Source organism: Euprymna scolopes, chromosome 37 (genome assembly GCF_053919585.1).
Source record: "Euprymna scolopes isolate OS-2025 chromosome 37, ASM5391958v1, whole genome shotgun sequence".
Classification (NCBI taxonomy): Eukaryota; Metazoa; Mollusca; class Cephalopoda; order Sepiida; family Sepiolidae; genus Euprymna; species Euprymna scolopes.
The window spans coordinates 71,920,594-71,934,397 of record NC_136518.1 but is presented as its reverse complement, the minus strand read 5'-3'; the positions used below and the strand labels follow the sequence as shown (position 1 = coordinate 71,934,397).

General features: G+C 30.7%; 1 protein-coding gene across 7 annotated transcripts in view; it reads left to right on the top strand.

Moving 5' to 3' along the window:
• Positions 1 to 13,804, top strand: part of LOC145261225 (protein retinal degeneration B-like) — a 633,753-nt gene that overhangs the window by 594,484 nt on the left and 25,465 nt on the right. For all 7 annotated transcript variants that reach the window (XM_080119583.1, XM_080119584.1, XM_080119585.1 and 4 more), the window contains one exon: positions 8,017 to 8,165. In XM_080119583.1, coding sequence (XP_079975709.1) covers positions 8,017 to 8,165 — 149 coding nt within the window. The remainder of the gene's footprint in view (positions 1 to 8,016; positions 8,166 to 13,804) is intronic.

Here is a 13,804-nt window from a genome sequence, read left to right as displayed (position 1 = left end):
GCGAATCGGCTCCTAAAATTCAAAGTTTTGAAAATGAGTTAAAACTAAAAAATTATACAAAATAATATTAGAAACCCACCCAATACGGTAACATATATTGGGTGGGATTTTCACAGTATTTTTTAGTTCTAACTCATTTTCAAAACTTTGAATTTTAGGAGCCAACTTGCAGCCACTTTTCTTGTTCTTACAAAACTCGGTATACTATGTCTTTGAACCGATTAAACGTTTTAAAGTGAGAAAAACCATTAAAAACTTTTTTCATGTAGGTAGAAGAGTAACTTGCTTTTGATAAAATTTATTTATGTATTTCATTTTTTTTTTTTTTTTTTTTTTTTTTTCAAACACTTTTTTGAATTTCTGGATTGTAAAACAAAACCCCCAAAATTCAATTAATTCTATTAGTAAAATAGTTATCTCCCTTATACGACGATTGTAAAAGCGCCAAAAAATAAAATTTATCGAACACTGCAGTTTTAACAGTTTAGATTATTGCGACTAATTCTGAATCTCCCTTGTTTTTACTTTTGCTATTTTTTTAAAATTAACAAAATGATGGATTGAGATTAAAAATGTCTTTTTTCTTTTTCTTTTCTTTTTTTTTTTTGTAAAATCTAGTTCAAGAAAATTTTCTTTTCAATCATTTTTCATTTTTGGAATTTTTAGATAGCCAATTATAATGCGCAAACACCCAAACGCTTCAATATGAAACAGAAATATTAAATCACCCCAAAATTGGAAATGATCAAAAGGCCATATTTATTTTTGTCTTGATACCGATTAAAAAAAAAAAAAAAAAAAATTCGGTTTGAATATAAACAAAACATTTAGAATGCAATTCTGAATCTTTGAGATGAGATGTGAATTTTTGTATTGTTTTGATTAATCGGACAATTATTATTGTCTTGGGCACTGTGGGAGCCTTTCCTAGTCTCACACAAAAACACGCATTCACATCTCAAGCTATATTACTTGTCATATACATACACGCACACAAACATACATGCACATGTCCATACACGCACATGCTAACGTACGCACATGTACACACAGATGGACAATGTCACTTCCCCTTTCAAAGGAAATCCACACATGCGCAAAAGACCACCGGAAACAATTATAAAAGCAAGAGACAAGCTGTTTCCAGCCCCTTTTTTGGACCAGCTCTCGAGCTGAGAGATTCGGCTAACCAGCCGCCTCCATTGCGCCGGTGCACGTCACGTCCCCTGCTACTATGTATGGGGCACGAGCTGACAGACAGTATGTACACTTTATATACTTTCTCTCTCCATGGCCTGGATTGACTTTTTCTCATTCTCTCTCTATACTACAATAGACTTTCCTCCTCACCAGCTAACAGCGAGAGACACATACTAAACTGGATTGACTTTCTTTTTTTCTCTCTCTCTATACTACAATAGACTTTCTCCTTCTCACCAGTAAACAGCGAGAGACGAACGCGGACATGAACACGTGTTGTACCCTTTTCTTTCACTTGTTTCTTCACGAAATAAATCCTAGTTTGTTTAATTCAATTTAACACATAGTTCGTCTCCTTCTCAATTCAATTCATTATTCCTAATTTGCACCACCTCAACAGTACTATTTGCACAACGTTCCGATCGTAATCTACTTAGTAAAGAAAAGGAAATATGGCTTTAATACTCAAGGAAGGTCGTAGGTTTCAATAAAACCCAAGATGCGAATAATTGTTTGAGTAACGAAAACAATACAAACAAAACATAACTTTTGTTATATACTGGGTGTTATTATTAGAAGGTATTAAATACGGCCCCACATATTCGTATATGTTATGTAATTCTTATTAGAAGAGGACTGATGTTATTTGTTGTTTGTTCATATTTGTGAGAGTCTTAGTGAGAGATTAGAGTCTTAGAGTGATAGAGACAGTCTTAGGAGTGTTCATATGTCTTAAGATGTTCATGTTGTAAGAGATAGCATATTGGAGACATAAACAGGTATATATAAAGAGAGAGAGACAGTTCTGTATGAACGGGAGTGTTTCTATAAATATTGATATATATATATATATATATATATATATATATATAGATAGATAGATAGATAGATATGTAAGCTAAACAATTGCAATTCCACATTCTTTATTTCAATAACATTCTGTATTTATTTTAACTTATGATTGGAATTTTGAATTCCAAATCTAGCTTCGCAAGTTCAAATCCTTGACTATCCTATTTCATATTTACATTTAACTAATTCCCTATTTTTTTTTGCTTACATGAAAAAGGGGACAGCCCTTTTATCATGTAACACTTTTATTTGCAGATTTTTTATTTGAAAAAAGAAAAAAGGGAGTTCTTATATTAAGTATTTATTAATAAAATTAAATGTAAGAAATTCATATTTTTTTCATAATAAACAAACAAAAATCAACAAATATTAAAAACAATAACAAAAAACATTGAAGAGAATGTGTGTGTTGATTTCTGTGGTGCAGGTCAAAGAACTCAATGATTAATAGGCACCTCCAAAAGTCACCATAGAATTACCCCCCCCCATGTAAAACGATGTAACTTTATTATAAATTAATATTATCAATATAACTTTTGTACCATTTAAAAGAAGGGCAAAATAAACTAGTAATAATTAAAAAAAATTTTTTTTCATCGTATGAAAATAATGAAATTATGAGACAAAAATCGTGTTTACATAATTGACGCTTTAAAATAACGTTCCCGTGTAGTAAGCATTTGGAACATGAAAACATACCCGTGTTTAATAAATCTACCAAAAATCAACTAGTGGTCAGATTTTCGTGAAATTTTCAGTACTTATCCATTTTAGAATGAAATTATATATAAAATGCAGTTTCCGTAAAATATACGAGGGGAAATATTTTTTTTAGTTCATGTCCCCCTCCCCATATTTATTTTTTTCGAAAGTTGAACAAAATATATTTAAATCTATCGAAATTTCTATTTATTATGAAACATAAGAGTTCAAATAAGTAAAATATATTTATTTTTTAAAAAATTAAATACATGTATTGAACAAAAGCTTACCTTGAAGTTGCAATTAAAAAAATAACATAAATTTGATATTATGTTTTTTTTTTTTAAATAGCGTTTTTTCGAATTAATATATACTATAATCAGTTGAATTTCCAAGAAAAAGAAACTGCCTAAAGATTAATTAATTTTTAAAAGATTAAAACGATTAAAATTTCATTATTTCAAAATGTTCCGTTACAACATAGATTTTTAATTAATTATGTTTAAATTTTTTTTAAAATATTAAGTTTTAATATAAACATGTCAGCTATTTTATCGGCAGATTAAAACGGATTTGAAAATATATTATTGCACAAATATTAAACATTTTGTAGTCCCCCCTATTTTGTTTGTCTCTTTTTACCGAACAAAATATGGAAGCCGGCAGTTACCCAAAATAAACACTCATAAAACCGTATTTCATATTTAATATACAAATGTTTATAATATTATTAATCATTAAACTATGTAACTCTTACAACCTAACAAAATTATAACAAAGATTAACTATTAATTGCAGTTTGAAGAAGATTAAAAAAAGATTTAAAAAAATCATTAAGTTGCTTCTGCTTTTCCATAGTTCGTATAGTTAACACAAATCTGACGTCACGGAATCGTGTTTATTTTTTTTCACATTCGTTTGGCAATGCCTAATGATTAAACACACGATTTTATTAAGAGTGTCAAGTTATGCGAGAACGGATATCGCGAGAAATAAGAATTCAACTCTTATGGAATTCAAAACGATGATGTAAGGGAGATAACTAGCATCAATGCTAGTTAGTTATCTCCCTTAGATAATCGTCTCGAACTCCATAAACGCCAAGATTTCAGTAATTAAAGATTCAGGTTTTTAGGTGTTCCAAGTCATAAAACGGTTGTCGGCATGACATGGTGGTCCTATTTACTTGCCTCCCCACGAGGGCAGAGTTAGACATAAGGTCAGTTTTTTAATGAAGGAAAAATCTGTTCTTGTGCAGTATAATTGGACTTCAAATGGTGCTTATTCAGATTGCCACTTACGGCGGCATTTAAAATTAAAGAAAATACAGAAATGCCTGTACGATGTATGTACTAGTTTTGGGACAAAGATGAAAAATTCTAAAAATCATGTAATTTGATCAAGTATTTAAAAAAAAAAAAAAAAATTTTATTAAAGAAAATCAAATTTTACTCTATTGCGATGAGAGTGAAAAAAATTAAATCAATGAAACGGTGGACATAGGCAGACAGCCTTAATGCACATGAAAACTGTCTAAATAACCACTGATTACCTCCCCTTATTTTCTCTAGCGAAATATCGCCTCGTCTGTTACTTATCGGTTAAAATATGGCAAATTTGTTTTTGTAAAAAACAAAAAAAAACTACTTGATTAATTTTTGTGATTTTTGGAATATACAAACTTCCTTCAGTGACAAGTAGGTACAATATGAAAGCTTTTTTTTTTTTTTTTTCATTTTTGTTTATCACTGTCAGTGCCAATCTGAATTAGCACCTTTCAAATAAATGTATTTTAGGTAAAAAAAAAAAAAAACAAACTATTAAATACTTATGTTGAAATTAGTAAAAAATTATAAGAATTATAAAATAGAATATCTGTAAGAATTGTCTTTTACAAAAAAAGAAAAAAAAGTAGATATTAGCAGTCCACCATTTTCTATTTTGAAATGATGGACTAAAATTATTTTGTCAAAATCATGGTCTGTGGTTACCTCCCCTGGATATTAAGAACTCTTAAACATTAACAAATATGATAACATTTTATAAATTTGATGATTTTATTTTTACTTGTAATTATTTTTCTAGTCCATCAGTTTTCATAATTTTTGGAATTGTTACTAATTTCGACATGACACTTAAGTATGTTATAGTGTTTTTACTTGAAATGCATTTACTTGAAATCCCATTATACTACACAAATGCGGCAATATTCAGTTCCTCAAAAAGAAACACTCTGGATTGGGACAAAAATAAAATATTGCTTCAGTCTAGAAGGATTTCTCCTTCATTAACTGAATGATCGGTTGTAGAAGCGTTCGCTTAGATTCTTATCTGAAGTAATTCCTTTGACATGAAATACGTTTTTCAAATTTTATGATACCATCTCTGCACAACATCCACTTATTTCAATGTTTTTGGTTTAAATATATTTTGGTTGTTTATATTAGTGTTGGGACGATTAATCAGGAATCGGAAAAATCGGAACATTTGAGGATATCCGAATCGGTATCGGAATCGAAAAATTTCTTTTAATTGTTTTTTGTTTTTTACTTGATTTTGTTTAAAGCAAAACCTTCCATTGCTGGTGAAAATGATAACATGATAAATATTTATTGATTTTAAAATACTAGTGAAACTAAAATCAATAAGTGTATTTTTACGTTTAGCAAATAGGCTAATTCAAATGGATAATTATTATTATTTAAGTTTATTGTTCTTCTATATGTACTATACAACACATGCTTATATTTTCCTTCATCCGCCTTATTTAAATTGGTCAAGTGTTAATTTCATTTAAATAGCCTGAAGAAACCTATCATATATAAATTTTAATTATATTCTTCGAAATTATATTTTTGTAATGTATGTGTATTCTGGTTATAAAACAGATTATGGTTATATAACAGTTGTAATTCTGGTTATAAAACAGATGAGTATCGGCTGAAAAGAGTTTGATATGTTTTAGAACTGGAATTGCAAACATACACATCCATTATAAGATCTAGTGCAAATATCGTTTATTTTTTTTTAAACAAGATTAAAATTCAAATAATAAAATTTAAAAAACTGTCCGTTTGATATTTTGGACGCTAAAGAAAACAAAAAAAGAGGATATAAAAAAATGAGAAATTGTATATACTAAAAAATTTTTCTGTTATAATCTATTCTAATATGTTTGAATTATTTATCGCGTCACCTATGAAAAATATGCGTTTTTTTTTAACTATTAATTTTAAAACTATTCATTTAAAAATTTTTTTCAAGTCTTAGACGGAATTATTCTTATCTTAACACAATTTCTTACTAGTCTAAGGGAGCTAACTTTGTAAAGGCTTGAAGGCTAATTCGAATTGATAATTATTATTATTTAAGTTTGTATACTATATAATACATGCTTATATTTTCCTTCATCCACCTTATTTAATATCTTATTTAATATGGGTCAAGTGTAAATTTCATTTAAATAGCCTGAAGAAACCTATCATATATAAATTTTAATTATATTTGAGATTTTGGTACTCATGCAGAGAGTGAGCCGTGCTGAAATAATAACATTATTATTTAAAAAGCCTTTCTTAACATGGGGAGGGGAGGGTGTTTTGTACCTATTCTGTACTTTAACCTTACAATTGAATAAAAAAACATATAAAACTTTAATTAAACATGGAAATACGATTTAAAAAATAGCGCGGACCACTCTCCGCATTAGCACCAAGATTTTACTCTAAAAACCTATATATCAGATAGGACAAATTTATTAAATTTAAAATCCAAATTAAATTTAATTTACTATTAACTCCAAATGTAAATTTAAAGTTAAATTAAAATTTTTAAATCAATTAAAATTTATGTTTAAAATTTAAATGTAGTCTTTGTTTTTTTTTGGGGGGGAGGATGCTTAGCTAGCCTAAAGAAACCTAGGCTAGGTTTGGCGTACAATTTTTGAGTGCTTCCATACATGCTCATTACAGGAAAATGAATTTTTTTTTTTCCAAATTAGGAATAATTCTATCCAGAAATTTTGTTGCTGATTTTTCTTAAGTCAGATTTCGATGCGCATATTAGTCTAATGGATTGGTTTACAGAAAAGTTTATTTATGGTCTTTTAGGGAAAATCTAGGGGTGGCTGGAGTTAAAATTTTAGTATGATTAAGTGAGTTCACAGATTTAAGTAAAGATTTTGCCTCATTATTAATGTGGTCGATCGAGTTTGGGGTGGTATTTTATAGGATTTGTTAAGTTCCTTGTGTATAAGGGATTGCTATGCATGATAGTCTAATGGATTGGTTTACAGAAAAGTTTATTCGATATAATAATTTAAAAATAAGATATATATAAAAAATAAAAATAAAAATATAAAATAATAATAATATTAAAATTAACAATGTTTTTGGAACTCATGCTTTGTCTTTTTTACTTTCCTAGTTTATAAGGATTGTTCTCCTTCTGTGTGTACAACATTTTAAGCATTCACTCGGCACATTTAAACAGCTTTTTCCTGGGTCATGAATTCACCAACCAAACGATATTTTCCCAAAATCTTTAATGTCTGTGCATGTTTTCAATTCCGGTTATAAAACAGATGAGTATCGGCTGAAGAGAACTTGATATGGGTATCAAAAACAGTCCCTTAATATCAGGTTTGAAACCGACGGTACTGATAACTTATCTCATGTAAACTTTCTGAAAATAAAAATATAAATAATACGCTCTTATTTGCAGAATTTTTTCCTTATAATAGAGCACTCTGCTGGAATCCTTTTTTCCAAAAATATAACTAAGTATATATATATTTAGCCAGTAGTGTTTAGATTCCTAGAAGTACATCCAATGAAACATGTGTCTACCAAAGAGTGCTCAATGAGTAAACAGAGCAGGTATATGAAATTTATTTATACAAACATTGATGGCTACATATGTGCATACATGTTTCTGTAATCACCCGCGTTGGGGGATTACGTCTTCAGGCCAAGAATTATCGTCGAGAAAGTGTTCTCAACGATAATTCTTGGCCTGAAGACGTAATCCACCAATGCGGGTGATTACAGAAACATGTATGCACATATGTAGCCTTCAATGTTTGTATAAATGAATTTCATTTATATATATGTGGTGGGGCAGATCCCTGGAAATCATAAAAAAATTACTTGCCTAAATGAGTTAAGAAAGATTTTTTTATCAAACTAATTGCTTTTTAAATTAGTTTTTGTGTGAATTATTGTTGCTTGAATGCTTCTTTTTTTCCTTTTTTTTTTTTTCCAGTAACCAATCGGTGGTGGGGCAACAAACGCCTGGACTATGTCCTTTACTGCCCAGAGGTTCTGCACTCCTTTCCAACGAATGCCCTTCCACAACTGTTCCATTCCAGTTTCTGGGAATCGACTGATGTGGTCTCGTTCATTCTCAGACAGGTAAGACTTCTTTCAAGGTAAAATTAAACTTTACAAATACTTCTCTAGTCAACTAAAGCCACAAACAAGATTATTAAAACCAATAATGCTGTAAATGATAATGATAACTCCCCTCCAAATAATTGGTAATTATAAACCTGAAAACCTATGCAATACCATAAAAATCCATAAACCTAACTTGCTTCATAATTTTTCAAGTTGCAACCGCTATATACCAATTAAACAACACCATTAAAAAGTAATCATTCTATTTCAGAATGAAAAGTCATATTTTTATTTTTTTTTTTTTTAGAATAAACTTTTATTGGAGCTGACTCTGAGAGGCAGAGTTGACAACTTTTTAAGCCAGGGGTGTAGGATGCAGATGTTTTCAGGATGCAGATGTTTTTAGGATGTAGATGTATGCAATCATTATCGAGGGGTATTTGCAGGAGATTTGGCAATTGCATTTAGGAGAGTTGGTATAGAATAAATTATCAGATTACACATCTTTAATTTTTCTATTATTTGAATTAATGATATTTTGAACTAAATTAGACCTAGTGGAGAAAGATTTTGCTGTAGTTTTATTCAGGATAGAATTATATTTATGGGGGTGTTTAAAATAATTTTCTAAAATTTAAAATTCTTTAGGGATATTTTTTTTTTTTTTTTTACACGGTGATCACCACTTATCAAGGCCCGGAAGCCACTCAGGGATAAGGGTTATTGCAAGTATATTACGTTAGTGTGGAGATTTGATGAAGTGTTTACTTAAGGGGGCGGTTCATTAGGAATTTATTAACATTGGACTTGAAGACATCCAAGTTGTAGTCCGGTGGGAAGCAGGCAGACGGAACAGAGTTCCACAGGCGTGCAGTTCTAAGAAAGAAGCTTTGTTCATGGAATCCGCGTTTTGATTTAGGCACAGATATAGAGTGGGGGAAATTTTTAACAGTGGATTCAGCTAGACGGGTGTTTTTCGTGAAAGATTGGCGAGGGGGGACCAGAGATTGGAGTTCAGATGACCACCTGCCATGGAAATAACGATAAAACAAGGATAGGCTTGCAACGTCTCTTCTGTGGGAGAGAGGTTGCAGGGTAGAGAAAAGGGCATCCCCCACTAAGCCACGGTCTATTTTGTACTCTGTCAAGGCAGGATAGGCTGTTTTTAGCAGCTCCTGCCCAGATATGGCAACAGTATTCCATCCTTGGACGTACTTGGCTTTTATATAGATAGAGAATTGCATCAGTAGTGAGATATCTTCTGAAGCGGTAGAAGGATCCCATCATCTTTCCAGCGACCATGGCAACAGACTTGATGTACGTGTTCCATTTCAGATCAGGAGTAAAGGTCAAACCCAGAAGCTTGTCAAAACACGGGGCCTCACCCAGACGAGAGCCATCCATCACAATTGTTGCTAGATGGGGATCAGAGCGTTGATATTGTTTTAAATATTATTGTTATAAGGAGGATTGAACCATAAGTTATTTTTTGTCTGAGGTATCTTTTCTGGTCTAAAGTTTGTCAAATGTGAGAAGAAATTTTCAGGCAAGTAGAATTTCAAGTCAGTTAAGTCTGAATTATTTTTGGCTAAAATTAGGGTCTTGGTAAGGAGGCTAGGGGAAATAGATTTGTAATAGTTATCAATATCAAATGTGATAGAGCTTAAACAGAATTTATGATTAAGGGTTAGGGTTAGAAAAGCAATTACATTTACAGAGTGGGATGTTGCTTCACGAGAAAGAGGGGACAGTCCTAAACAATTTTGTCCATGTAACCTGACACAATTCTGAACAACTCTATCAATTTGAACCCAAACACCTCTGTTGATTCAATACAACATGATCCGAAACACACTGTTGATGCAAACCCAAACACCTCTGACGATTCAACATGACACAATCCCGAACAACTCCGTTGATTTGAACCCAAACACCTCCAACAATTCGACACGACATAATATGATCCTAAAAACCTCAAATGATTCAACGCGACACAATCCTGAACACCTCCGTCGATTCAAATCCGAACACTTCCATTGACTCAACATGACATGATCCTGAACAACTCTGGTGATTTGAACCTGAACACCTCTGACGATTTGGCATGACAATCGCGAACAACTCTGTTGATTCAAACCCAAACACCTCCAACGATTTGACACGATCCTAAACAACACCGTCAATGCGAACCTAGACACCTCCGATGATTCGACACAATCCCAAATGCAATGACTCAACACAACACGTTATCAGAGCAACCTTGGCAGTTACTCGCCGAATGACTGTTATTGGCTTTTTTAGAGCCTTTGAGCGAATTCATTTTTGATGTAGGTAGACTTAAATTAGGCATTGGCGTACAATTTTTGAGTGCTTCCATACATGCTCATTACAGGAAAATGAATTTTTTTTTTTCCAAATTAGGAATAATTCTATCCAGAAATTTTGTTGCTGATTTTTCTTAAGTCAGATTTCGATGCACATATTAGTCTAATGGATTGGTTTACAGAAAAGTTTATTTATGGTCTTTTAGGGAAAATCTAGGGGTGGCTGGAGTTAAAATTTTAGTATGATTAAGTGAGTTCACAGATTTAAGTAAAGATTTTGCCTCATTATTAATGTGGTCGATCGAGTTTGGGGTGGTATTTTATAGGATTTGTTAAGTTCCTTGTGTATAAGGAATTGCTATGCATGATAATCCGGTTGTACAAACATATATTAGGTGAGGTGTTTACTTTTTTTGTGAAATTATTAATTTTATTTACAGCAGTGTTAATATATTTTTTTCTTGTCTTGAATTTAATTTTCTTAGATTAATAAAGGTGCTTTCAAATTCATCAGGGGGGGGCATTACAGTTAGGGAAGTTAATGTACTTTAAGCTGTAGTGAGATGCTGCTAGCCTGTCCTCGTTTTTCATTTGCTGGTAGGAATTAATGGGAAGGCCTAGGTTGAGAGAATCAATATTGTCGGGGTGGTTATTATTGGAGATAGAAGGGGGTATTGATTATTGAGAGATTTACATTTTGCATCCTACTGGTATGCTTTTCACCTAACATTTACGATAACTTTATTTAATGATTGGTTAAATCTATATAGATAGGCGTCATTAGAGGTATATTCTTAGGGCAAAGAAGTATAAACTCCTTATTGAGCATATCAAGATAGGCACGGAAGGTTCAACCCTAATAAAATTAAGCCGAAAAATAAAATTTCAATGGTAAGGTAAACCTATCTAGATAAAAAAAAAGGGCAGTTTTGCACTTACGCCCGGCAAAGTTCGACAATTCTAAAAGGCTCCTATGAGTATTTTACACTGCCAAATTGTGTTATTTTGTTCAGAAAATTATATTAAATGGATTTGACGTAAACACTTGATTAAATAAAGTAAACGAACGAATATCAATTTTTATATATTCATAACTATTTATTTAACAGAAAAACGAAACAATTTTTAGAAAGAGTCTTAAAAAATATTTTAAAACTTTAATAATTCATAATATCGTGATTTGACGGTGTAAAAGACTGATGTGACCCTCAAATTAAATTTTAAAATATTTTTTTAAAACCGTGAAAATTTGCCATGCGTAATAAAAGAAAGTGTAAAACTTAAAATAAATAAAATATTTAAAAAAATATTTAATATTTAAAAATATTTAAATATTTTAAAACTGTAATAATCATAATATCATGATTTGACAGTATAAAATACTGATGCAATCCTTCTAGAGTTGTCAAACTTACTTTCGACTTACTGGGCGTAAGTGCAAAACTGCCAAAAAAAGCTCTACCCAATTAAGAGGAGCAAGCAGTATAATAAGTTAAGAAGATAAAGCATAAAGTTACATAGGAACTTTATTACATTATCAAGTCAATAAGAGTTACAGAAAGAAGAATAAGGAAGAAACCTCTTTAGGTGATGGCATTTCGAAGCTAAATGCTTCTCATCAGAAGAGGAGAAAAAGCCGGCATTACATAAATGTGAAGTTAAAAAGACAATACGGACTTTAAAACCATTCAGATTAGAAATGGAAAAAATTTTGAGATTAGAATTGGAAAAAAATTATTTTTTATAGGTGAAGGGAGTGATATGATGGGAATAAAAGCAATAAAGGCTAAAAAAAATATACAAAACATAAGAAAATGAAATACTAAGAAATTTTTTTTTAATTTATAAAAGTATTTAAAATGTGGAAAACATTAAAAAAAAATTTTTTTAAACTTCAAAAAATTAAAAAAAAAATTTCATAAAATCATAAAAATTTTCATAAAATCATAAAAATTTTCATAAAATCATAAAACTTTTCATAAAATCATAAAAACTTTTCATAAAATCATAAAAATTTTTCATAAAATCATAAAAATTTTTCATAAAATCATAAAAATTTTTCATAAAATCATAAAAATTTTTCATAAAATCATAAAATTTTTCATAAAATCATAAAAATTTTCATAAAATCATAAAAATTTTCATAAAATTCTGATAAACAAAAGTTATTTGATGATCCAGCATTTTTGACAATTTTGATATAACTAGCCTGAGTGCCCGGCATTGTCTGGATGTTTGGAGGTGTGTGTTGAGCAAAAAAAAAACAAAAAAAAAAACGTGGTAGAAGACAGGCAGGCCATACTATGAAGGAGGAAAAGAATGTGAAAAAAAAAGTGACTTCTTTGCCGTTGCATCCAAATCGGAAGTGGCAAAGGTTTAAATTAAGGCTAGTCAATCGAAAAGAAGGGATGACTTTCGAAAATATCGGCGAAAAAAGCGACCCATCCTTGCAGAAAAGTACATAGTTAAGGGTGAAAGAATTAATCATTTTAGCCAATTTTTGGATATTTGTCATCCGAAGAGTCGATCTTTAAAATGATACTAATCTAGTGAAAATCCATCGTCTCTGCCAAAAGTTTTAGGTAGACATACATACATACATACATACATACATTTAAACAGACAGGTGAGATTTATATTATAGACTACCATGTAATTCTGATATAATTACCAGTGTTTTCCTAAATTCGCGATTCCTATGCAATTACTGATTCTGATTCTTTTTAAATTTGTAAATATACAGTTGCTTTTTTTGTAGTGGAGATTGAATTATCACAAAACTTCATATAATATGTGCATATATTTTCACAAATTTAGATAAACTTATGGGTGTGACTTATAGATTCATTAATACGAACCATGGAAAATTAAGTTAAACGAAAACAAACAAATAAAAATTGTTTTTGCCATCAGAAAATTGGCACAATTTTTTTTCGATAATGATATCCTCAAAAATTCTGTTTTTTTTTGTTTTTAATTCTTGATTTCAGTTAATCCTCTCAATGCTATATATATATTATTTGGGAGGTCACCACTTATAAAGGCCTGGAGGCCACTCTTGAATAAGGGATGAGTGTTAAATAGGTGGGGGAGACAACAAGATCAGTAATGGTGGAACTTGTGTAGAGCTAAATTATCTAAGAGGATGGCTCAATAGGAATTTATTCACATTGGATTCGAAGGCGACCATGTTATAGTAAGCCGGAAAGCAGACCCATGGTATTGTTTCACAGACAGACACTTTTAGGAAAGAAACTCTGCTCATGGAATTTTTGTTTAGTTTTAAGCACAGATAAAGAGTGCAGGAAGTTGTTGACAGTTGTTGCAGCT